Source organism: Somniosus microcephalus, chromosome 33 (genome assembly GCF_052327205.1).
Source record: "Somniosus microcephalus isolate GS21.2 chromosome 33, FLI_Smic_1.0, whole genome shotgun sequence".
Classification (NCBI taxonomy): Eukaryota; Metazoa; Chordata; class Chondrichthyes; order Squaliformes; family Somniosidae; genus Somniosus; species Somniosus microcephalus.
This window is the reverse complement of record NC_141019.1, coordinates 4,291,919-4,318,128: the sequence shown is the minus strand read 5'-3', so window position 1 is coordinate 4,318,128 and position 26,210 is coordinate 4,291,919. Positions and strand designations below refer to the sequence as shown.

At 44.4% G+C, this 26,210-nt stretch overlaps 1 protein-coding gene across 1 annotated transcript in view; it reads left to right on the top strand.

Annotated features, from left to right (window-relative positions):
• Positions 1 to 26,210, top strand: part of os9 (OS9 endoplasmic reticulum lectin) — an 86,296-nt gene that overhangs the window by 2,196 nt on the left and 57,890 nt on the right. The window contains exon 2 of the mRNA XM_085972606.1: positions 23,260 to 23,436. Within this exon, the coding sequence (XP_085828732.1) occupies positions 23,260 to 23,436 (177 nt within the window). The remainder of the gene's footprint in view (positions 1 to 23,259; positions 23,437 to 26,210) is intronic.

Sequence of the window (26,210 nt, the reverse complement as noted above, 5' to 3'; positions counted from 1 at the left end):
CAGAGTGCTTTTGTAGTTTTCTATATTTTTAGCACAAAATTAGAAGCTTTTACCTGTTCCAAATATTAGTGAATCTCTTGTGACTTGCCACAGAAAGTCAAGGCGAAGCTAATTTCCCTCAGGCATAAGATACGAAGATTGACAACTTCTGGAACTTGTGAAGCTCCCATCTAGTTAAGAAGTGGCAGGCGTGACAGTCATTTAATGGCGATGGCCAAATAAGGTGTGCGTGACTGAGCTTAATATGTTAGATATATTGCTTAATTTGGCCGATGGTTGGTACAAAATTTCAATATTGGCTATTTTCTATTGAGGGAGCAGCACTACCTTGGTGCTCCAATATCTTGTGGAGTGGCAAAAGTGGATTTTTGTGTGTGCAGTTTGCCACGTGTCGTGGTAAGAAAGAACTTGCATTTGTGTAGTGCCTTTCACTACCTCGGGATGTTCCAAAGTGCTTTACAGTCAATGAAGTACTTTTAACGTGTTGTCACTGTTGCAATGAAGGAAACGCGGCAGCCAATTTGTGCACAGCAAGCTCCCACAAACAGCCGTGAGGTAAATCAGATTTTAAAAAAATTTAGTGGAATTGGTTGAGGGATAAATATTGGCCAGGACACCAGGCAGAACTCCCTTGCTCCTCGAAATAGGGCCATGGGATCTTTTACGTCCACCTGAGAGAGCAGACGGGGCCTCAGTTTAACGTCTCATCGGAAACAAGGCACCTGTGACAGTGCAGCACTCCCTCAGTACTGCACTGGGAGTGTCAGTTTAAATGATGTGCTCAAGTCTCTGGAGTGGGACTTGAACTCTCAACCTTCTGACTCCGAGGCGAGAGTGCTGCCCACTGAGCCACGGCTGACACCGAAATACATTTTAACGTAGCTGTGTTTGGAAGATCCTGCTTGTTTCTGCAAATGTAAAATAACTGGGGGAGGAAATGTCTTTTGGAGGAGTCTGAACATGTTGCAAGTTCTTTTAAGAGAAAGTGTGCATAATGGGTATTTTGTGCAAAGCCAACATATGAAAACAAGGGTATGATTTACGAACTGAGGAAGTCACAAGCTAAATTTGACAAAGGAATAACTTCACACTTGATCTATTCCTGTAATTTGACTGCAACCTAGTGCAGCAAGCACGCAGTTGATGCATTCAGGAAGGGAATTGGATTAGTTCCCTGCTCAACAGATACCACAGAGGAACGATCTTGGTGTAGGGAGGTGATGCGAAATGTTAATTGGGTTCTGAAATAGGACTTGGCAGACAGAAGGAAATGGGTTGAACAGCTTTTTCTTCTGCTTGAGCTGTCCTGCAGATCTGTGGCCTTCATTTTTTTTTTATATTCATTCCGGGGATGTGGGCGTCTAGCCCCACTTCAGTCCAAACCCCATTCGTCCAGTATATTTATTTGGACAATTTTGATCTATTTACAACAATGTATACACTTTCAGCTTGAGACCTTGGTCCAAATCCAGACCCCCTCCTCTGAACACCTGAACAATTTCTGTGGTGTTTAACCTTGAAGCATTTGGGTTCAATTTGACTCTTTGCCACTTACTTGCATTGTTTAGTTTACTAATTGCATTTATCTTAAAATGTATTTTGGGCATCGCATTGTGTTTTTTATAGATGTCGTTGTGATTCAGAATGGCCGTAATCTCGCACGGATCCCACCAAGAATGACTGGCTCAGTGTAAGAGATTTCAAGCTTTTCTCTGTAGGACCCACTGCAAATATTGACAGTACTGGGGACCCCTTTATGTTGCCTTCTGAAAGCCCGTGCCAGCTGTTAAAGGATAATTGTACTGTCGTTGTACAAAATGTTCATACAGCAACGGAAATAATTGGCGAGTAAGCCAACAAATACAGAAAAGAATATAGATTACAGGGCCCTGGAGGCAGGTGTTCTACTTGCTTCGGATAGACAGAAATTCAATCTCACTGGCCACTTGGAACACTCTGGCAGACTGCTGAAATCGTTGGAGCTTAATTTGAAAACCTATGGCGTAGCATATCGTTTATACAGGCTGGAGCTGAGTAATGGCCAGGTCAGCATTTACTGTGACGGGGTGGCAGGGGCAAGAGCTGTCACGCATTGGATGTACACATACTCTGAGAGATTCCGATTAAAAACTATGGGAATGGAGAACATTTCTTTGCAATAAATGCAGGTGGAATAAATCAGGTTTTTTTGGGGAGAAAAGTTACTTGGGGTTGGGAATGGTGGCGAATTCTGGGAGCCCATGGCATCGTAGACCCGCAAAAACTTGTGGAAATATGGTCCGGTTAAAAGTTTCAATATGCACAGGTTGTTGGTCCTGTGGCAGTGATCGTACGTAATTGTAAATGATAGCATGTGCGCAACAGAGGCTTTTGTCGTGTTTAGCGAGACTTTAATAGTAGTATGCTGGATTTATTTGTGTAAACTCTCCATTTTTAGTAATGTGTACTTGATGGGTACCAGTGTTTTTCCCATTCGTATAGCCAGGTGTTGAATTGAAAGTGTAGTGTCATTTTGCCCTAGAATTGTTGCAAAGAGTAACCAGGTCTGATTAATTCAAAATGTGGAAATACTGTGTTGTAGTTGAGAAAGGGGCAAAGCTAAAAATGAATTGCAGCACCTGTTGAGAAGCAGCAAGCCTGTCCGTTTGTATAAGTGAATAGATACGGTTCCTTACAGTCGAGGAATTTCAGCTAATAGGCCAGGTGTTTTCATTTATAATCTGGCCAATCAAAAATTTGTCATAGTTCTGTATCGCTGCGGGAGTGTCCAGGAGCACAACTGGTGTGTGAACTGAAATGTTAAACCAGACACGCACATGTTTAGTCCCAAGCACTGGACTGTAATCTAATATTTAAAGTGCAGGATTCATGCTTAATCATGTTGGAATGCCTGTGGCTGATCAGAAATTCTTCACTCAAGTAAATGGTGTTCAGTCAACGGGGATGGAATTGGTCTTCGGTGGAAGCACCGTAGACCCGCAAAAACTTGTGGAAATATGGTCTGGTTACCCAATCATCTTTTCCATTGAAATCAATAGCATTCATTGACAATCGGGCGCAGTGTAAAACTGGCTGCTGATTCACTAGCCCATTTTGTGCTTCCACCAATGCCATCCCAGAAGCTTGAAGTTATTTTAATGGCTATCCTTGGCAGCCAGATATCCGATTCTGGCATATTTTACCGCTTATCAAGGCAGTAGCTGTGAGATTAACATTCTATATGTCTGTCTTGGTGATTTGTTGCGAGTTATTGAATGGTTTTTGGCAGTTTATCGTGTTTCTCAAACCAGTTGGTAGTAATTTGGAAACTTAATCCTGAGTAGGTCTGCGGTGGCTGTTGCGGAACTGGCCGTAAGCAGCATGCAGTCGCGAGGAAGATTTATCTCCTGTCCACCCTGTGCTTGATGCTAAATTAGAGACCTACAAGTTTAGTCCCAAGCACTGAACCCTCCTCTTGAGTACAAACGTCAGCCAAAAAAAGAATTTCTGATTTGTATGCTGTCTGTTATTGCTTTGGAGACAGCTCAATTCATTGTGTGATTTCAGTGAAATTCAGCAATGGCTGTAACACTGATTTGTCAAGATCATTTTGGTTAGAAAGCAATTGCTAGTGCATTGTGCTTTATCATATCCCCGGGTTCACAGCCAATTAATTCCTTTTGAAGGTCAGTCGCTGTTTTGTAGGTAAACACAGCAGGCAATTTGTTCAGTTGAGAAGAAGTCCCATGGTGACCCACTGAGGGAAGGTCTCGACAGCTGGAGAAGATCACTTCATCCAGGTTTTTTTTCTATTGTTAGATGGTACTGAAATGAGTGGAGACCAACATCCTTGTTTTCAAATCCCTCCATGGCCCTCGTCTCTGCCAATTTCCTGCAGCCCATAACCCTCCGAGAAAACTGCGCTCCTCTAATTCGGCCTCTTGACCAGCCCAGATTTCAGTCGCTCCGCCATTGGTGGCTGTGCCTTCAGCTACCAAGGGCCTAAGCTCTGGAATTCCCTCCCTAAACCTCTCCGCCTCGCTACTTCTCTTTCCTCCTTTTAAGACCTCTTAGAATTTTATAAGTTTCAATGAGATCAAACAGGTCTGGACAGACTAGATGCAGGAAGGATGTTCCTGATGGTCGGGGAGTCCAGAACCAAGGGTCACAGTCTAAGGATAAGGGGTAAGCCATTTAGGACAGAGATGAGGAGGAATTTCTTCACCCAGAGAGTGGTGAACCTGTGGAATTCTCTACCACAGAAGGCAGTTGAGGCCAATTCATTAAATATATTCAAGAAGGAGTTAGAAGGCTAAAGGGATCAAGGGGTATGGGGAGAAGGCAGGGACAGGGTACTGAATTTGGATGATCAGCCATGATTACATTGAATGGCAGAGCAGGCTCGAGGGGCCGAATGGCCTACTCCTTGTAGTGTCCGTGTGTAGATAAAGACACTGAAGACAGGAGTTGGTTCATAGGTATTTACTAAGCAAGTCTGGGGGGTGGTTTCTAAAGAATATACACAATACACAGGCTTATATAGCCCAAGTGGCAATTCCTGGCATTACGCACACCTGGGGCTCTTAAAGGCACATACACCACAATTCCTCCCCTTCTAGCTAACTAGTACATCATATTTTAAGTAATTATTAATTACATGTTATATGCAAAATAATATACATTGCTGTATTAATTAATTATAAGTTAGTCTCTCAGGAGGCTTCCTGACTCGGTCTGGATAACGCCTCAGGGGTGTAGTAGTTTCTGGTGGTGTAGTAGGTTCTTCTGGCAAGGCTGATTCGGCTTGAAGGCCAGTGTCGGGTTCATCGGGCTCCAGTATCACCGGATCGGAGGTAGATATGGGTATCTCTCCTTCATCGTTAGATGTATAGAGTGGTGGTGTAGGTTGTCCCTTTTCGGATGACTTGATGATTTGGTCAGCATGGTGCCTTATTATGCTGTCTCCGATGTCCACGCTATACATCAGTGGTCCTAATCGTGTGCAGATAGTTCCAGGCTGCCATTTCTCGGTATGGTAGTCCCAGGCCAAAACCGGTTGGCCTATCTGGAAGGCCCTAGTTGGCCTTTCATTCATGCCCTGAAACTGCCGGTTCTCCACGTCCCTTCGGATGTTGGGCTTGACCAAATCCAGCCGGCATCTTTGGTTTCTATTGTAGAACATCATGCCGGGAGTTTGGTTAGTAACCATATGCGTTGCATTCCTATATGCAAATAAGAAGTTATCCACCTTGTGCTGAAGTTTTATGTCTTCATTACCCATGGCCTTCTTGAAGGTCTGGACAAACCTTTCAGCCAATCCATTGGTGGCGGGATGGTATGGGGCGGACGTGTAGTGCTTTACCCCATTGTTCTTTAAGAACTTTCTGAATTCTTCGGACACAAATTGCAGTCCATTATCAGAACATATCTGCTCCGGCAGCCCATTCCTGGCAAATATGGTCCTTAATACTGTGATGGTTTTTTCCGTGGTGGTGGAGGACATCTTTATTACCTCCGGCCACTTGGAGTGTGCATCAACTGCGATTAAGAACATTGAGTCCATAAATGGACCAGCAAAGTCGATGTGCACCCTTTGCCAGGGAGATGAGGGCCACTCCCATGGATGTAGAGGGGCCTGTGGCGGAGCATTTTGGACCTTCTGGCATCCTAGGCAGCTCTTGGTCATGTCTTCGATGTCTCCATCGATACCTGGCCACCATACAAACGCCCTAGCTAGGTTCTTCATTTTCACTCCACCCAGATGCCCCTCGTGAAGCTCCTTTAGCACTTTATCCTGGAGTTTGGGTGGAATCACCACTCTGGATCCACACATCAAGGTTCCTCGGCACACTGACAGCTGTTCTCTTCTTTGCGAGAATGCTGGCAACAGTGGTTTGCCATGTGCTGGCCATCCCTTCACTGTTAAATCGTAGACCTGAGAGAGTAGGGTCATTTCTTCTCTCCCTTTCAATGGCAGAATTTGTCACCGGTAGACATTCCACTATGGTAGAGTGGAATATCTCTACTGGGTCTACTGTAGGTGCCTCTTCTATCATTGGCAACGGTAGGCGTGATAAACCGTCAGCATTCCCATGCTGTTTTGACCCTTTGTATTCAATGTTATATTGGTGTGCCCCTAGAAAAAGGGACCACCTCTGTAGTCTTTGTGCAGTCATAATGGGGACACCTTTTTTAGGGTTGAATATGGAGAGGAGGGGTTGATGGTCAGTCAGTAAGGTAAATTTTTGTCCGTGTAGGTAATGGTTGAATTTCTTCACTCCCCATACCAGGCTGAGTGCTTCCCTGTCTATCTGGGCATAGTTACGCTCAGCTGAGTTCAATGAGCGTGACGCAAAAGCTATCGGCCGTTCCGAGCCATCAGGGAATCTATGGGACAATACCGCTCCTATGCCGTAAGGGGATGCATCGCATGCCAGTCTGATTGGTAGTGATGGGTTGTAATGAGCCAAAATTTTCTCGGATGTGATTAAGTCTTTACATTTATGGAAGGCACGTTTACAGTCTTCGTTCCATTTCCAAATCACTCCTGTCTGTAGAGGATCATTAAGAGGGTGTAGAATAGTTGATAAGTTCGGTAAAAATTTATGATAGTAATTTATTAATCCCAGGAATGACCTTAATTGTGAAACATTTTCAGGTGCTGGGGCTTTTATAACTGCTTCAATTTTTTCAGGTGACTTATGCAACCCTTCCTTATTAATTATGTGGCCACAATATGATATCTGATTTTGGAAAAATTTGCACTTGGGGTGATTTGCTCGTAGGCCCCGTTCTTTCAGCCTAGTGAGCACCTGCTCCAAATTGGCAAGGTGCTCGTTGTCGTTTTCTCCTGTTAGAAGGATGTCGTCTAGGTAGCATTGAGTCCCCGGAATCCCTTGCAGGACTTGCTCCATAGCTCTTTGCCAGATAGCTGGAGCTGATGCTATTCCAAAAACCAGTCGATTGTACTGGTACAGGCCTTTGTGTGTGTTTATTGTGAGATACTTTTTGGAGGTCTCCTCAACCTCCATCTGTAGATATGCCTGTGCCAAGTCAATTTTTGTGAAATGTTTCCCTCCGGATAGTGAGGCGAAAATATCTTCTATCCTCGGAAGAGGATACTGTACCGTGTGAAGGACCGGGTTTACAGTCACCTTAAAGTCCCCACAGATGCGAATTTTTTTCTGTTCCTCAGAGTTATTTTTCAATGTTTTTTTCATGACTGGAACGATGGGTGTTGCCCATTCGCTCCAATCTATTTTGGATAATACGCCTGCCTTTTCCAAATTCTTCAGCTCTGCCTCGACTGCCGGACGTATTGCGTATGGCACCGGTCTTGCCTTAAAAAATTTTGGAATTGCTGTATCTTCCACTTTTATTGAGGCGGTGATGCCTTTCAAGGTTCCTAGTTTCTCTTGAAACACTTCTTTGGCGTTGGCCAAGATGTCTTTTAATCGTTCAGGTATGATGTCATCATTGTTTTTTTCCTTACTGGTCACCGTCAGTGCCTGAATGGAGTGCCAGTCTAAACGTATCTTCCTTATCCATTCACGTCCCAACAATGGTGGACCACCATCTTGTAGAATGTATAAATACAACTTTTGTATTTCTTTGCCGTTGTATACCACAGGCACCCTTATTTTTCCTTTGGGGTAGACTTTCTGCCCCGTATATGTTTTTAAGATAATGGATGTGTCTTTTAGAGGTATATGCGAAAATAGCCTCTCGTAATCTCGTCGATTTATTACGGTTAGAGCTGATCCTGTATCTAGCTCCATTTTAACTGGGGACCCTGCTATTGTGAGGGTAACCCAAATGGTTTGGTAATCCTCTTTGGCAAGTACATTATGTAATTTGAGACAGCTTAGTCTCTTGTTTCCGGAGTCGCTATCGCTATTCTGGTCTTCGGAGCTATTGTCCGTCATCATTTGTACCTTCCTGTACTTTTCTTTATTGATTTTTTGTTTTCTGTCAGTGGATTTATTTTGTCCAGATTGGCATACCCGTGCAATGTGTCCAATCTTACCACATTGCCTGCATGCTTTGCCCTTGAACCAGCAGTCCCTCTGGTTATGGGTGGATCTGCCGCAGCGATAACATCTTCCGAACTCCTGTGTCATTTCATGGGTGCCGAAGTCCTGTGTCTCTTGTTGTATCTCTGCAGCTCCTTTTGCTGCTGCTTCGTATGATACAGCCATACTGAAAGCTTTGTCCAATGTTAAATCTTTTTCAGAAAGCAGTCTTTTTTGTGTTCCTTCACTTAAGAGACCGCAAACAAATTTGTCTCGAAGATAATCCGATAGTCCTGCTCCGAATTGGCAGTACTTTGATAGCTTTCTTAATTCGTTTAGGTAATCAGCGTTACTTTCATTCTTGTGTTGATTTCTCTTGAAGAACTTGAATCGTTCCGCTATCAGCAGCGGTGTTGGGTTTAAATGCTCCTGCAGGGTATCAACAATTTCTTTAAAAGTCTTGTCCTTTGGTTTGGCTGGAGTGATTAAATTTCGTAACAGCCCGTATGTCTTCGCGCCCATTAAGTTCAGAAGTACTGAAGCTTTTTTTTCATCTGTTATTCCATTTGCAGTGCAATAAACCTCTATTCTTTCCACGTATGTGGTCCAATCTTCTATTTCGCCATCAAAAGCCTCAATATTACCAGATTTAGGCATTTCAGAAAAGATATGGCGCTTCCTGCGCTTTTTTTTCTCTGTAGCAACGATATGGCGCTATCCCGCCGCTGCTACCGATAACAACGCTGATTTACTGTGGTTTCCGTTTATTCACTGTTGGAGACTCGTTCCCGACGGAGGTCTAAACGCTGACCTGATTGCCGCGCCGGCCGTCTCTCGAGTGCACCCTCCCAGTCCGTTATTGCTTGCCTCCGATTTCGCTGCCTGTCTCAGCTGTAGAGCCCGCCGCTGGAGCTCCAGCCTGACGCCCAGGAAGGATTAGCGCAGTACCTGTCACCAGCTTGGCCAGCTGGTGAAACCACAGTTTCTCTTACTTCCTTGAGTCTTCTGGACGCTGGAGGAATCGATGTCCTTGAGGTGCTGCCGAATTGCAGGTAAGTCCGTTTCCACTTCGTCGCCACTGCAGTGTCCGTGTGTAGATAAAGACACTGAAGACAGGAGTTGGTTCATAGGTATTTACTAAGCAAGTCTGGTGGGGGGGGGGGGGGGTTTCTAAAGAATATACACAATACACAGGCTTATATAGCCCAAGTGGCAATTACCGGCATTACGCACACCTGGGGCTCTTAAAGGCACATACACCACACTCCTCCTATCTTCTATGTTTCTATGACCAAGCTTTTGGTCATCTGTCCTAATATCTCCTTGTGTGGCTCGGTGTCAAATTTTGTTTGATCGCTTCTGTGAAGCGCCTTGGGACGCTTTACTACGTTAAAGGCGCTATTTAAATACAAGTCGTTGTTGATCCGATGGATGTTGATTCTCGTCCTTGAATGCAATTGAAAAGCAGTGGAGTGGCCCAAAAGTCGATCAGTTGGTTAAGTATCTGAGGGGCTGCATTTGGACTGCAACAAGGGTGGATATCTCTTGTTAAACCCTTTCTTTCCCTCTTTTTGGGGAAGAACCTGACTCTGAACAAACTCCTTTCCTCAGTGATGTCGCAGGAACTGTTTTGACTGCATGCAAAACACTTCAACAGCCCCATTTTTTTAAAAAGGAAGTGTGTGCTAAGCTCCATTTAACTGATCCATAGACTTTTATTAATTTCTGTTACTAATTTTCAAGTAGAAACAAGTGGTTCCATTTTTTTAAATGCATGCTACAGGATTTCAGTGAAGTATAAATGTGACACATTTCTGTACTATTTCCACTTGATCCATTAAAAAACACCCAGCAGTCCAATTATGGGCTTGTTTGGAGAGGTTTTTGTACTTTACGGCCGGATGTACTGACGGTTACATTTAAATCAATTTGAGTGTTGCGCAGCTCCTCCAGTGACCTGATGAGCAAGTGTGCTGCCCAGTGTAATGCTAAACCATACAGGCCAGAAGGTCCCAAGTTTGAGTCCCAGTCTGTGATGCGTTAACTGATCTCAATCAATGCTACAGTTGCGCGCCCTGCCCCTGGGCGAAGGAGGGGGGAAATCAGCCAGGGTCCCCACTCTTGATTTCTACCAGTCACCCTTGTTGGAAAGTCTGCATTTGTGGACATTGTGTGGATAGGATCAGCTGCCCTTACTGGTAGAGCTTGCAGACACGTGCCATCTCTGCTACAGCAGAGTTTTGGATGGGTGCAAGTGGGAGGCCGTCCAGGAGAGCATTGGAATAGTCGAGTCTAGAGGTAACAAAGGCATTAATAAGGGTTTCATGAGCTTACTTTAATACATTACTGTTGAGCAATCTGGATCTAACTGGAAAGTGAGGTTTTTTTATCAGGCAGTACTGAATTGTCATGTGATCCTAAACTCTCTAAAGGAAGGTATCTACATTGATCAATGTCTTTATCTTGCCATTGTGTTTTACACTTTAAAATGATTAGAGGCAGTTTTTTGAATAAACATGCTGCAGTGAAACCCCCGTTTATAATGTGACGCTCTCCTCGGTAACATGCAAATGGCGAGTTGTGGGTTTTATCGCCATTAATGGCCATTTGAATTGTCCGTCATTGCTGTTTTCACAGAACAGTTATAAACCGCAAAGGACATCTTGCCAATCCCTCTGCACTGAGGCCAAACTGACAGAGCAAGGCAAACAAACAGGACAGCTGCTAGCCAAGGAGGACATTCATTCACCCTAACTAGGAGATGCTCTGCTACATAGCACAAGCTTTCTTCCTCAGAGGTAGACTTGCTGGCAAACTTTGATGACTGGATACTAACTCTGAATCCTGTTTAAAGGATTAACACTCCCATACAAATTCCTGTCTCTTCTGGATGTTTCCCCCTTTGTTTTAAGGGCATTCCATACTTGTGTAAAGTCTGGGAACTCCTACACTCCTAACACTGGCCTTTCAAACCTCGATTTCAGATCTTGAACTTCATACAGACCAATGTATAAAATGCCCAAGAAGGGAGGTCTTGTTTTAACTGAAAAATCAGTTATTCCATTCTTTTCCAGTGAGATTGTACGTGTGGTTGCATTCTCCATCATTATAGGCAACATAGTGGCAGCAAGGAAACCCTCCACAAAGAAATATTTGCCTCTAAGTGGAAACAGTTTGTCCAGTTTTAATAATTGTTTACTGCTTCCACTTGTTAAGACCTTCACATCCCAGAAGACTTGGGACTACCACCTCCATTCCATTTGGGTATGTATGGTTGCGATCATTTGCTGCTTTTCATATTCCAATCAAAAGCAATCCCTTCTGGCCAGCAACACACTTTCCACTTTTGAAGTCTTGCCTGCCTGCCTCCCTCCCTTAGCACTGCTATTGAATCCAAACCGTGAATATTTTTGTGTCCCAGGTTCTGAACACTTCACTCCTGCAACCTTGAGTTCCCTTCCTGCAAAGTGGTGGGATGTAGTGAAGCTCTAGTGTCAGTAAACTGTATGTTCTTGTAGGTGCCCCCCTTACTGTCCTCTGGTCAGAATCCAATCCCTTAATATATTTCAGAATTCTTTCTTCCTGTGGATTTTTCCCATTTCCTCAGTTTGCCTCCTTTTTGAAGTTGAGCAAATATCAATATCAATGTCTGTAAAGGCAGTGCTACCCAGTGTGGATTGTATTGTAACAAGACAATTGCATTAACCTTGCAGCATCCCATCGCAAAGCATAATCACGAGTTTCTGGCCGGAAAGGCTACCTCCAGATCTGGCCACAGTTTATTTTGCGTATCTTAACAGCCTGGCTTCAACAGTGACCCTTAGTGACTTGGGTAAAGTTACCACGTGTCGTGGGTAACCTGGAGCTTTGTTTGACTGCCTTAGTGAGTTAGGGTGGAATTTCCCAAGTATTTTTCCTGAAATTGGTCACTGGTTTCTCTCTTCCTGTTTTTGCTTTCTTCCTCTCTCTCTCCCCTCCTCTCCTCTGCGCCCCCCGCCCCCCAAGGAGCTAGCATTACTGCTGGTTGGGGAAAGTGGTGCATGAGGCTGCACTGTCTAATTGATGGGGTGGGCATTGATGGGCCCTGTGGTCTTTTCTTGCCATTTACCTTTTTTATTCGCAGGATGTGGGTGACATTGGGCAAGTCCACATTTATTGCCTATTCCTAGTTGCCCCAAGGTGGTGGGACACCCAATACCAAGAGTTTTTTTTCCAACCGACACCTCATACTGGCTCAGTTGAGTCGAGATATCCCCACCATAATAGGTGAGTGTTGGTTGGAATCTCTAAACTAACTTTCATTATCTGACTTCTAATCTGCGTTTCCCAGCTCTGCTGTTCTGTGAATGTAACCTCTTGACAGCTTCATTAAACTTAATAGTAAAATAGAAAGAGCTTGCATTTACACAACGCTTTCAGCTCCTCCAGGATGTTCACAACCAATGAAGTACTTTTAATATATACTCACTGTTGTAATGTAGGCAGACGCGGCAGCCAATTTGTGTACCGCAAGCTCCCACAAACAGCGATGAAGCTAACAACCAGGTAATTTGTTTTGGTGCTGTTGGTTGATGGATAAATATTGGCCAGGGCACCGGGAGAACTCCTCTGGCCTTATTGAATAGTGCCGTGGGATCTTTTACATCCATCAAGAGGACAGACGGGGCCTTGTTTTAATATCTCATCCTAAAGACGGCACTTCCAACAGTGTAGCATTCCCTCAGTACTGCACTGAAGTGTTGGCCTAGATTATAGGCTCAATGCTAACACTGGGCCATGGCTAACACAAATAGCAGTATTTTTAACAAATTACAGAGATCCTCCTCTAGTGGTATGGTCAGAAATCCAGAAACATGACTGTATTTGGAAATTGTTCCACTACCTAGTATTGCAAGTTTTTTTTGTCACCTACATTTCTAGTTGTTGCTGATTCAGTTTTGTGATATTGAATTTGCCTACTTGAGCTCATAACTGCAAAATAAAAATCTGATCCTGAGCAGGAAGGTTTCAGTAATAAGCTACAGTACGCCTGATAATTCAAAGTTGTTCTTGTGCTAAAAAGATTGAAATTATCCAATAATTGAATTATTAAGCAAGAGGGTGGCAAAGTAGCAATTTCGTGCTTAAAACATTCAAATTCAGATCAGTTGAATTAAATAACTGAGTTAAGCATATACTGTATTTTGCTGTTCTCTTGGCGATCACTATACAGGCTGATACATGTCCTAATGGCTGGGAAAGAAACAAACTGAAAGGGGAGAAGCAAAGAGCCACAAATATGTGTTCCCTCTCCTTTTCCAGACATACTTACTCTGTGGATGTTTGGAGACCTGCTTTTAATTGGTAATCCATTAATTTGCTGTTTGTGGGATCTAGCTTCTGTATTTGCCTACATTACAACAATGATTACTCTTAAAAAGTACTTCCATTGGCTGTGAAGAACTTTGGGATGTCCCAAGGTTGTGGAAGGTGCTATAGAATTACAGGTTTGTTTGTCTCCACCCATACAGAAAACTTTTTTTTTTATCCGGGACCGGCGTGGTGCCGGTTTATCAAAGTCCGGATTACAGAGAAGTATAGTAAAAGGTACGAGAGCTCTGTACACAGCAACAAATCCAGGCTTCCCTGTTGCTTAGCAACAGGTGCAGGAACCCTGGCCACAGACCAAACGTCTCTGTTGCTTAGCAACAAGTGCAGGAACCCGGTTACACGGCCACAGATCCAGGAACGGCCACTAATATGAAGTAAAACTTACCTGAACCACCACCTGAATTTTGCCGGTTAAGAGATTTCTGGTTATTTAGGTGCCGGTAAATCGAGAGTTTCCTGTACCAACCTGGAGCTTGCTACTAGGAGAGGTAGGCAAGTGGTTCCTGCTGACTGCCATCTCGTTTCCCACTTCTCCACCACACGCCTTCATTCAGTAACTTCCTACTGCAGCATGTTTGAAATCGGCAATCTGCCATACTGTGAATCGTGGGTGCATACCTGCACCTCACTACTGTGTGGTGTAGCTTGTTGGCGCTCACCTGGGAGACAGGAAAGAGGGGTGTAGGAGCTACATTTTGGGGGACTGCAAACTGTCCACATAATGCGTGGAAAGCTTTGCAAATCTATAACTTAAAGGATTCGCTGTTCAAGGAGATGTTTTGAAATCACTCTGAAGTATGAGTGGAACCAAATTACCTTGCAAGTTGTATTCCAAAATAAATGGTGTTACTTTCACATTTTGGTTTCTTGAGCTGGTGTGGCTCTTGGCTCTTACTTTGTCACCTTGGACGGACAGACAGTCTGGTCCCTGCTTGAAAGTGGGTGGCACCAGCAATACAATCGGCCTTGTTCCTCTTTAGACGAACCAAAATTAAACTCCCACACACTGGGTTATGCAAACGACAGAAACCACAGATAAGACAGCTTTGCAGCTGTTCAGTTGACTGAATACCCTCTGCTCTCTGTATGAAAATCAGTGTGACAGGATCATTTGCTAGGCAAAAATACATTGTAATATAAATGTTGGCAAGGAGAGCAAAAATTCAAGTGGGCATTGATTCAAATGATGCGACAGGCATCACTACACAGGATTGAGTTACTGGCTTTGCACTTTCAAAAAATGTAGATTTTGTTGGATCTAGTGTGTGGATTATATGTTAATGTATTACAAGCCAAATGTATGTTGAATGTTCAAATGTCTTAATCTAAATGTACACTCTCGGGAGCCGCAAGCCTACATTTCGTTGTACTGCACTTGTGCACTAACAATGACAATAAAAGTTGATTTGATTATTTCCAACCATACTATACCTGTGCATCTGAGATTGAACAAGCTGGGGCGTTTTCGTCCAGCAACAGAAGGCTGAGGGGGTGACCTGATAGAGGTCTTTAAGATGAAGGGTTTTGATAGGTTAGATGTAGAGAAGATGTTTCTACTTGTGGGGGAGACCAGAACTAGGGGCCATAAATATAAGATTAGTTACATAAATCCAATGGGGAATTCAGGAGAAACTTCTTTACCCAGAGAGTGGTGAGAATGTGGAACTCGCTCCCACAGGGAGTGGTTGAGGTGAATAGCAGAGATACATTTAAGGGGAAGCTGGATAAACACATGAGGGAGAAAGGAATAGAAGGATATGCTGATGGGGTGAGATGAAGAGGGGTGGGAGGAGGCTCGTGTGGAGCATAAACACCGGCACAGGCCAGTTTCTGTGCTGTACCTTATGTAAGTTTGGAGGAAATTACATATGCTAATAGGATTTATGCAGTCCCCACTTTTTCCCCTCCTATTGATTCTTTGTTGTGTAGCAAAGTGCCAGACTGCCATTTGGTGCGTACAAGGCACAACTCGTATCGATGATTCACACTCTGGAGCAGTTGCATGCCTGCATCCCTTGTGCCAAGTTTTCCTTTCCTGCAGCCTAAGGGTTTTTCTCTTGAATGTGCGAATGTCTCGTTTTCAAGTTGCAATCTTCCTGGGATCAATGAATCTTTCTTCAATTGCATTGAGGGTGGATGAGCAACCAGCCTGTAAACCTGACCTGGCAAGTGCCTGGTGACTTCTTCCCCTGTGGGATGCATCTGGCTTCCACGTGGCACCTCCCACAGTAACCTAGCTGAGGCCAAGAACTCGGTGCCGTGGGGAATGTGTTTCCTCACCACTCTGCTGCATGTTGGGGATCAGTTACCCTGATCTACAGTCCTGCCATCATGCCAGTAGAATTACACAATACAGGAAACTCTCGATTCACCGGCACCCAAACAACCGGAAATCTCGGTTAACCGGCAAAATTCAGGAGTAGGTTCAGTTAAGTTTTTCTTCATATTAGTGGCCGTTTCTTGATTCTTGGCTGTGTAATCGGGGGGTTCCTGCACTTGTTGCTAAGCAACAGGGACGCTTGGTCTGTGGCCGGGGTTCTTGCAGCTGTTGCTAAGCAACAGGGAAGCCTGGATTTGTTGCTGTGTACGGAGCTCTCGTACCTTTTAACTATAACTCTCTGTAATCTGGACCTTTTGATAAACCGGCACCACGCCGGTCCCGTCGGTGCCGGATAAAAGAGTTTCCTGTATATAGCACAGAAACAGGCCATTCGGCCCAACTAGTCTATGCTGGTGCTAATACTCTACACAAGCCCCCTCCCATTCCATCTACCTCATCTTGGCATACCTTTCTATTCCCTTTTCTCTCCTGCGCTCGTCTAGCTTCCTTTTTAAAAGTATTTAAGCTATTTGCCTCAACCACCTCCTGTGGTAGCGAGTTCCACATTCTAACCACTGAGTAAAGAAATTTCTCCTTATTTCCCTATTGGATTTATTAGTAACTATCTTGTATTTATGGCCCCTAGTTTTGGATTCTCCCACAAGTGGAAACGTTCTCTCCACATCTACCCTGTCCAACCCATTCAGAATTTTAAAGACCTCGATCAGGTCTCCTCTAAAGCCCCAACCTGTTCAATCTTTCCCAATAGCTTTAATCTCTCTGTTCTGGGTACCATCCTTATAAATCTCTTTTTTGCACTTTCTCCAGTGCTTCTATGCCCTGTGACCGAATATGCACACAGCCTGAAAGCCTTCAAAAATGCTACTACTAACTGCATAGCAGTTTCATTTCACACTTGGTGTTGACTGCCTTACTGAGAAAGTTCTACAAGTGCCATGTGCTTTCATAAAGCCAATATTCATCTATGAGCCTTAAGTGTGAGTGTCGGAGGCTATTTTTGTAATCTGGATGTGGGTGATGCTGGCAAGGCTGCATTTATTGTCCATCCCTAATTACCCTGACTGGTTTGCCAGGCCACTTCAGCGGGTATTTAAAGTCACAGGTAGTCCAGATAGGGTAGGGTTGGCAGATTCCCTTTTCTGTGGGGCATTTGTGAACTGGTTGGGTTTTAATGACAATCTGGCAGTTTATTTTTTTGGTGCCAGCCCACAATTTACCAGATTTATTGAATTCACTGCGATTTGAGGGCTCAACCTCTAGGTTGCTGGTACGGTCATGTACCATTACGCTACTGTACCAGATCATGGGTTGGAACTTGACAAACTCAGTCATAGTCATAATGGCACAGAATGAGGCCATTCGGCCCATCGAGTCGGTGCCGGCTCTCTGTAGAGCAATCCAGTCAGTCCCATTCCCCCGCTCTATCCCCGTAGCCCTGCAAGTTTATTTCCCTCAAGTGCCTATCCAGTCTCCCCTTGAAAACATTGATCTCCGCTTCCACCACTTCCGTCAGCAGCGAGTTCCAGGTCCTCACCACTCGCTGCGTAAAAAAGTTTTCCCTCACATCCCCCCCTGTATCTCTTGCCCAAAACCTTAAATCTGTGTCCTAGTCCTTGTACCATCAACTAGTGGGAACAGCCTTTCCCCGTCTAACCGATCCAAACCTGTCATAATCTTGTACACCTCTATCAAATCACCCCTCAACCTCCTTTGCTCCAATGAAAACAAATCCAGCTTCTCCAACCTGTCCTTTTGTAGCTAAGATCCCCCATCCCCGGAACCATTCTGGTAAATCTCCTCTGCACCCCCTCAAGGGCCTTCACATCCTTCCTAAAGTGCGGTGACCAGAACTGGACACAATACTCCAGAGTGGTGGTTGCAGAATCGTGATCAGCACAGGACACCGAGCTATTTTCTCCATCTTTTTCTTCCCTTGCCCCTTTCTCCCCCAAAGCCATGGGGCACTGAGAGCAGTTGTAGTGTCCCAACTGCTGCCCTGGCTCTGAGCGAATGATAACGCTGGACCTTCGTGGGCTCTGTGGTGCAGCTAATTGGTGGATAAACTTGCTGGAGTTGGTTGCCAAGTTGTAATGGCCTGTGCCCTAACTGATGTGTTTCTCGACAGTTTTATGCTTCAATTCTTAAGCTTATGTGAATATTTACAGTTAAATTAAATCTTTCACTGAAGTTTTGAGACCTGTCCACAAGTACGTTGGTGCCAAATGCTGGGAATTTCCTCTGGGATCTCCCAACTGCTGCCATAACTTTGGCGGAAGATCGGCGGAAACGCAAGAAAAACTATGAACGGAGTTTCTGCTGAAGTTCCGGTGGCTGATCAGGAGAACCCTCCGAGGAAATTCTTAGTGTTGTCTTTGAAGCTGAAGTCTGATGTAGTGTTTCAGTGCCATTTTAGCGGCTGTCCATAATTTTTCCCCTGCTAATTTAATTTGATATTGCATTCTAGGTTTAACATGAGAATCCCAGCAAGAGACTAGCTCGGTTCCCAGTAAAACTTCCTCTACACTGCCCAAACCCTAGAAGAGCACCCCTCCTGCACTATGATGCTTCCATTTCCACGCCAACGTTCCCTTTTAGTATGAGCGAGATTGTTAAATAGTGGGCAGTTTTATGCAATGAATGTTTTCTGCTTAGATGCCCTTTACTGCTTTCCTGCATTACAACCGTGACTACACTTCAAAAGTACTTCATTGGCTGTAAAGTGCTTTGGAATGTCCTGAAGTTGTGAAAGGTGCTGTAGAAATGCTTTCTCTCAATTTTTGCGCGCTCAATTTCGCTCTGGCTCTGTACATGTGTGGTACAGGCATTCTTTTCCAGAGTGGTGCAGCAAACATTGTGGCATTGGACTGTCTATACTTACATTGCTGGGGGTGGGGAGAGAGATTGAAGACTTTGAAACTTGACATGACATGCTAGTGAAGCGCTGAGCTGCAAAATTGCTACTTGAAACAGTGCACCTTAATTGCTTTTTTTTTTAAGATGTCCCAGTTTGGGTGTCTTCTACTTGCGTACTTTTGTGTGTGGGTTGGCATACATTCATTGCATCAATGTGCACTGTGGTGTGCTGTGGATTGACTGCCAGTGTTATCAGCAATGATTGTCTATAGTTAATGAGCAGATCCAAAAGTACCCCCAAGTTAGTATTACCCGTACTGTATTTGGGATCGCTGTGAAATTTGGTAACCTTTCACTCCATATTCACCAGCAATGTGGCAAACAAAGCCATGACGCTGACACTAAACTTACATCGTAACTGCACCGTTAATGATTTGTCGTCTTTAGATGATACCTTACTTATTAATGTGGACTAATGGACAGCTTGGCTCTGGAGGTGGAAAGCCTTGCAAGTTAGCATGCCACTTAGTCTCATAGTATTGCTTTAAAGTAGTGACTGTAGTTTCTGAAAAGGTCACATCTAAAATTAAATAGTGCAAAGCAGTGGTCTGTTAAAAGTGGATACAGTTACATTATAAACCAGGGCAGTGCTGTAGTCTGAAATAGCTTGTTGGTTGTGTACTTGGCTAACATTTCTATTGCTATCAAAATGTAAATGAGAGCTAATGGGTGTTTAATTGTTAGTCATAATGTCAAGTTATTACTGATTTACCTGGAGCCAGACCAAGAACACCAGAATCAAAGGGAACGCTGCCTTATTTACAGGCCCTTTCATATATTTATTATATATATATATACTGCAAGAGCTAATCATTCGTATGCAAACATTTGTACACAGATGCTGCCATGCTAGAGATTCACAGCAATCATGGCACACTGTAACGTAACTTGAATCACCCTGCTATTTTCACTTTTAATACCTTACTCGCTACTTCAGTGCTGTGCTTTTTGTATATATAACTCTCCTTCATGTTCAAGTATGTCATGTGCTGCTACAATGTGCTAATCTTCATGTTGTGCAATTTCTGTGGCCATCCAGCCAGGGTCCTCTGAATCGTCGAGATGGTGTTTGCCCTTTTCCTGCACTTGGTGCTGCCTTTGCCTATTTTGGGGGTGGTGGTGGGTTTGCTGTCCTTTCTCCTACCTAAAACGTGCTTCTGGCACCCCATTAGAGGTTTATCAGCACTGGAAGGACCTCATCGTGAAATTGTTTTTTCCCCCCACATGCTACTCAGCCATTTTCACTTGATTGCACATCTGGACTAATGAACCTTTCCATTCAAACCAATTAAGTGGCTATTTGAGAGGTGTTACAGAATCATTTATTACAGGTGTCCTGATTAACTTCCTCTTTCTGCTCTCGCTAACAACATTGTATTCTCTGAAATTGCACGTTTGACAGCCCCGTCCTGCAGTTCTATTAGCAGTTTGTTCATCTTGGAGAATGTGAAGAAACATTTTCTCCCCTTTTTTTTGATCAGGCAAATGTCTGGTCCTAAATTCCGACTGGGTAGCGATGCACTCTGTCTGTAGGTTAATGATCTCTGCTCTGTGTACCAAATAGAGAGGCACCCTGTGTACTGGGCAAAGCACTCTGCAGCCACCAGGTGTATACTTTTGTGCTTTGTACTTGAGGGCTGGTGCAGTATCTGTTCCTGTTTCTGAATCTGAATAGGAAAGACTTATTGAAGTGAAAGCCAGCAGCTCTGCACGTAGCACCGGTCAAATTCAACATGTTCAGATTTCTTCCTTGCCTGCCAGGGAAACAAGCTGCTAGCCTATCACTGCAGAAGAGTTGGTCTGGCTGCGCTGTCTTCGATCAGGGCAAAATATAATTGCAGTATGTGTTGTCAGCCGTGACTCGGTGGGTAGCACTCTTCCCTCTGAGTCAGAAGCCCCACTCCAGAGACTTGAGCACAAAATCCAGGCTGACGCTCCCAGTGCAGTGCTGAGGGAGTGCTGCACTGTCAGAGGTGCCGTTTTTCGGATGAGACGTCTGCCCCCTCGGGTGGATGTAAAAGATCCCACGGCACTATTCGAAGAGCAGGGGCATTCTCCCTGGTGTCCTGGCCAATATTAATCCCTCAAACGTTACCTGGTCATTATCACATTGTTTGTGGGAGCTTGCTGTGAGCAAATTGGCTGCTGCGTTTCCCACATTACAACAGTGACAACACTTTTTTTTAAAAAGTACTTCGTTGGCTGTAAAACACCTTGGGGCGTCCTGAGGTCATGAAAGGCGCTATATAAATGCAAGTCTTTCTTTATAGGGTTGTAAATAAGCACAGCACTAGTGGAAGACCACCACTTCATCAGACTTTATATAAAGGCCACTTCAAGGGGCATTAAAAGTGAATCATGTAGTGTGGGACTGGTCGTGTGTAGGCCAGACCAGGTAGAGGTGGCAGGGTCCCTTACCTGAAGGATTTTAGTACCGTTGTAAGAAAAACCAGCAGGGCATCTACATCAGACTTTCCACGCTACATTAAATGGATGTTGATTCAGATGTGGGAGCAAGCTGGTGTAATGTGGGTATTGGTATGTTGCTGGTACAACGGAATTGGTATCATTTGAGTTTCTTGGAAATGGAGAAGACTGTATCTTAATGATTTGAACTGAATGATTGGCTGGCTGTTTTAAAGTTGGTATTTAAAGTAATCAATTAGTACAAACATTGATTGGGTCACTTGAAATTATTCATTGCCAGAGACTTGCTTTATTCTATTCAGTATGGCGCACATAGAGACTTGAATGATTTGAAAATAAAATTGGTGTAAAGGCTCCTCTGATGGTTCATTTGAGTGGATGGATTGTCTGGCATGGTATGGAGCTATATGGACCTGAAAGGGTCCTGGTCCAACCCCTGGTTTGTGCTGAATTAGCTGATGTCTGCCATGGCAATGATGGGTACACTACAGGAAACTTTCGATTAACCGGCACCTAAATAACCGGAAATCTCGGTTAACCGGCAAAATTCAGGAGTAGGTTCAGGTAACTTTTATTACTTTTTTTCCTCGATCTGTTGCTGTGCAAGGGTGTGGCTGCAGCTGTTGCTAAGCTACAGAGGCGCTTGGAACTTGTGGCCATTGTTCTGAAGCTGTTGCTAAGCACAGGGTTTGTTGCTTTATACGGAGCTCTCAGCTCTGTATCTTTTACTATAGCGTTCGGTTATCCGGAATTTTTGATGAACCGGCACCACGTCGGTCCCGTCCGTGCCGGATAAAAAAAAGTTTCCTGTATATGATTGTCCTCACTCGCTCTCTGCAGTGAGACGAGAGACATATTTGTCCAGAGTTTCCGTGCCAGATCATCATTTCCAAACTTGTTTTAATGTCTGCCTGTACATTGGTGAAGGACTGGGTTAGGCGAGGCTAATGCTCCTGGGAGTTGAATAACTCACTGACTGGCACCATCTAGAATGGGCACTTGGGTGAGATACTGGAGGGCAGCTGGAACCTGTCGAACCGAACTTCTAAGATTCAGTGCCTTGTTGAGAAGAATTAGGTTTTCCTGTGATCCCGGACATCCTGAGACCTTTGACGAATGACATCCCATTTGGTCTGGTACTGTGCTTAAGTGTTTCTTTTCATTTATTAAAAAAAAAAAAAAAATTCCACTATTGTGGAAAATTAAAAAGGGATCCACAATATGTGTGACTATATACAAAACTAGTTGACCTTGGTTTATAGCTTTCAATGAAAGTAAACTACACGTCCGATAAGAGAGCACACGGCACTTGAGCATTTTTAAGAATTTAAATGCATGTCTGTTCACTTTTCTTGATGTGTGAAATACTTTTGATAATTGTACAGGAAACGTTCTGGTATCCGGTACGGACGGGACCGACGTGGTGCCGGTTCATCAACAATTCTGGATAACCGAACGCTATAGTAAAAGATACGGCGCTCAGAGCTCCGTATAAAGCAACAAACCCACAGCTTCAAAACAATCGGCACAAGTTGCAAGTGTCTCTGTAGCTTAGCAACAGCTGCAGCTACACCCTTGCACAGCAACAAATGAGTAAAGTAATAAAAGTAAAAAAAAAAGTTACCTGAACCGACTCCTGAATTTTGCCGGTGGATAGAGCGTTCCGGTTATTTAGGGGCCGGTTAATCGAAAGTTTCCTGTATAACTCTTATATACAATATAGTGCATTGAATTTTATTCTAAACTGTCACCGGAATTACAGCGGGAGACCGGGGCATTCCGCGAGGAAAGTCAGTGTACATCCTGGGCATTTCTTTGCCTGTTAAAAAGCAGATTGAAATTCATCAAGTCAAATGTCCTATAATTAACATGAATGTACAAACCTTTCCACCCCCCTGAAATGAGCCCTTTACTGTTTCAGTGTGACTTTTCCATTTCTCACACCAGCCATCTGGTCCAAGGCCATCATTTGTGTTGAATGATGGCTAGTTTTGTGCCATGGAATTGTACCCACTAGTAAATAGACTGATACTGCCCCAACGTTATTTCATGTCGGGTCCTTGGTTATTGAAGAAATTCTTTGATCCATCAGTCTGAGCTGGATTAGATCCCAGGCCTCTGGTGAAAGAACTGCTTGATTACTGATGGCACTGTGTACTCTCAGTTACTGATCCAATGGCAACTGCTGTCTAATGGAGTGTTTTCGTTCTTTTACAGACTAAATCGGATGATGTTGTAATAGTTTCTTCAAAATATAAGCAGATGTACGAGTGCAGGCTGCCGGCTCAAGCCATGAAATTTCAGCAGGACACTGAAGATGAAGGACAATCCTACTCCGGGCTGGAGATCTCCGAGCTGTTGAAGCCAATGCATGCAGCACCTTGTCTTGTAAAGGTGAGGTCAGGTTATTTTGGAGGAATGGTGCTAAATGCCTGTAGCTTTGAGTAAATATTTGTGGAGTTTTTTTAAACCTGTACTTTTTTTTTAATGTTCCCCTCCCCTCATTAGTGTCTTTCCCCTCCCCCAAAAGAAATTGAATTGAAAGGAGAATGTTGTTCAATACTGTAATATCATAATGCATATTAGCATTTTTAATTGGTTTGGAAAGATGCCTTCTCCCCCCATCAAACCCTCTCCTCAATTTTTTTCTTCCCCCCCCCCCCCCCCCCACCCCTGGGCGTTTACTGCTTTCTCCAGTACAGTTCTGCTGGCACTGGGTGCCCTCTGGTAGTTCTTCCAGTTGGCCATTTTTCATGCGAGTCTAGACAGTAATTTGGTAATAAACTTTGTGGGGGTATCGCAACCTGTTCCTGTCCTTGCCCAATGTCCACATGTGCTTAATCCTTGGATAGTGACCAGGGGTGGAAATTCTCGCTGTCTTTTTTTTTTTCCCCCTCCTTTGCTCAAGGATGCTCCCCTTGCCATTTTGGCTGAGATTGACTAACTCTGAATAGGCCAGGAATTGAACGTGGGATCCTTGTTGTCTGTTGGGCTCAATACCACAGCAGATGGCTGTGGGACCTAGAATACTGGCATGTCCTTTTAAGGTTGTTCAAAGTGCTTTTATGTAATTAGTACATGAGAACATAAGCAATAGGAGCAGGAGTCGGCCATTTGGCCCCTCGAGCCTGCTCCGCCATTCAATAAGATCATGGCTGATCTTCGACCTCATCTCCACTTTCCTGCACTATCCCCATATCCCTCGAATCCCTTAATATCCAAAATTCTATCGATCTCAGTCTTGATTCCAAAGATTCACCATCCGCTGAGTGAAGAAATTTCTCCTCATCTCAGTCCTAAATGGCCAACCCCCTATCCTGAGACTGTGACCCCTGGTTCTAGACGCCCCAGCCAGTAGCCCTTACCATAACACTGCAGCCTGCTTTTTCTTTTGTATAACTTCCAAAGACGGCATTTAAAATGGCCTAACACCATTGTGGGGCGTTGAGGAGAGGCAAATGGTGGCAGAAGTTGAAACGAGGACCCAATCGGATGTTGACCTTTTGGGGAGAGTGGAGCTTGGGATATTGTGGTGTTTTGCTAACACAGAATCAATCCATTTCCATACTAGTCCTTTGGTCATGTTGCTTAAAATTGGCACAGCAGTCTTCACAGAAATCACAGAAACCCCACAGTGCAGATAGAGGCCATTTCGGCACATATTCCACCCGATCCCCGTAACCCCTACACCAACACATATCCCACCCTATCCCCGTAACCCCACGTATTTAATCCCCCTAACACTAAGGGTCAATTTATCATAGCCAATCAACCTAACCCGCACATCTTTGGACTGTGGGAGGAAACCGGAGCACCCGGAGGAAACCCACGCAAACACGGGGAGAATGTGCAAACTCCACACAGACAGTCACCCGAGGCCAGATTCGAACCCGGGTCCCTGGCGCTGTGAGGCAACAGTGCTAACCACTATGCCACCGTGCTGCATGTAGGAAGTTGAGAATGGAGCACAATATATGGGTAATCTGCAAGCAGGCTGCAACTAGTGAATAAACTGTGCCTTAAAATGTTAATTCTTGCCCAAGCCATGCAATCTTCCAAATGTAGAAGTGGTGAGTAATGGCAGCAACTAACCGGAAGCAAAAGCAGACTTTCTACACTCGGGTAATCCTGCTTTTTCACTAAAATTGCTGTACACAAGGGTGGGGTTTTAGGGTAACTGGTTTGGTTACTGGGACTCGAGTGTTTTGCTACTGGGTGCATTACTGCAGGTTGCATTCCTGTTCAGTATTATTCAATTCAATTCAATTCAATTTTATTTGTCATATATGTGCAGTACACACGTCTGCTGCAATGAAATGTTGATTTTTACGAGTCCTCCCAACATTGGAATAAATATGGCATAACAATGATAAAAATGCTAATAGAAATACAGTAATAAATAATAAATTATTCGTTCATGAGTCTTATGGCCTGGGGGTAGAAGCTGTTTCGAAACCTGCTGGTATGAGACCGTATGCTTCGGTATCTCTTACCGGGCGGGAGCAGGGCGAAGAGGTTGTGGCTGGGGTGGCTCGCGTCTTTAATGATTCTCAGGGCCTTCCCCCGGCACCCCTCGGGGTAGATATTCTGGACAGCAGGTAGTTTAATTCCTATATAGTGTGTTGTGCAGCTTTCACCACCATCTGTAGAGCCTTGCGGCCTGTGGCGGTGCAGTTGCCATACCAGGTAGTGATGCAGCCGGACAGGATACTCTCAATGGTGCACCGGTAGAAGTTGGTGAGAATCTGTGGGGCCATTCCAAATTTCTTCAGTCTCCTGAGGAAGAACAGGCGTTGGCATGCCTTCTTGGTTATGACGTCGATGTGATTGGACCACGTTAAGTCCTCCGTAATGAATACACCCAGGAATTTGAAGCTGCTAACCCTCTCCACCTCAGCCCCTTCGATGTAGATTGGGGTGTGTCCCTCCCCCTGCCGCTTCCTGTAGTCCGCGATCATCTCCTTTGTTTTGCTGATGTTGAGGGAGAGGTTGTTGTACTTGCACCATTCTGCTAGGGCTCTTACCTCCTCCCTGTAGCCTGTCTCGTCGCCATCTGTGATCAGGCCTACAACGGTAGTGTCATCAGCAAACTTGATGATGATGTTGGAGTTGTGCGTGGCCACGCAATCGTGAGTAAACGGAGTACAGAAGGGGGCTGAGCACACAAC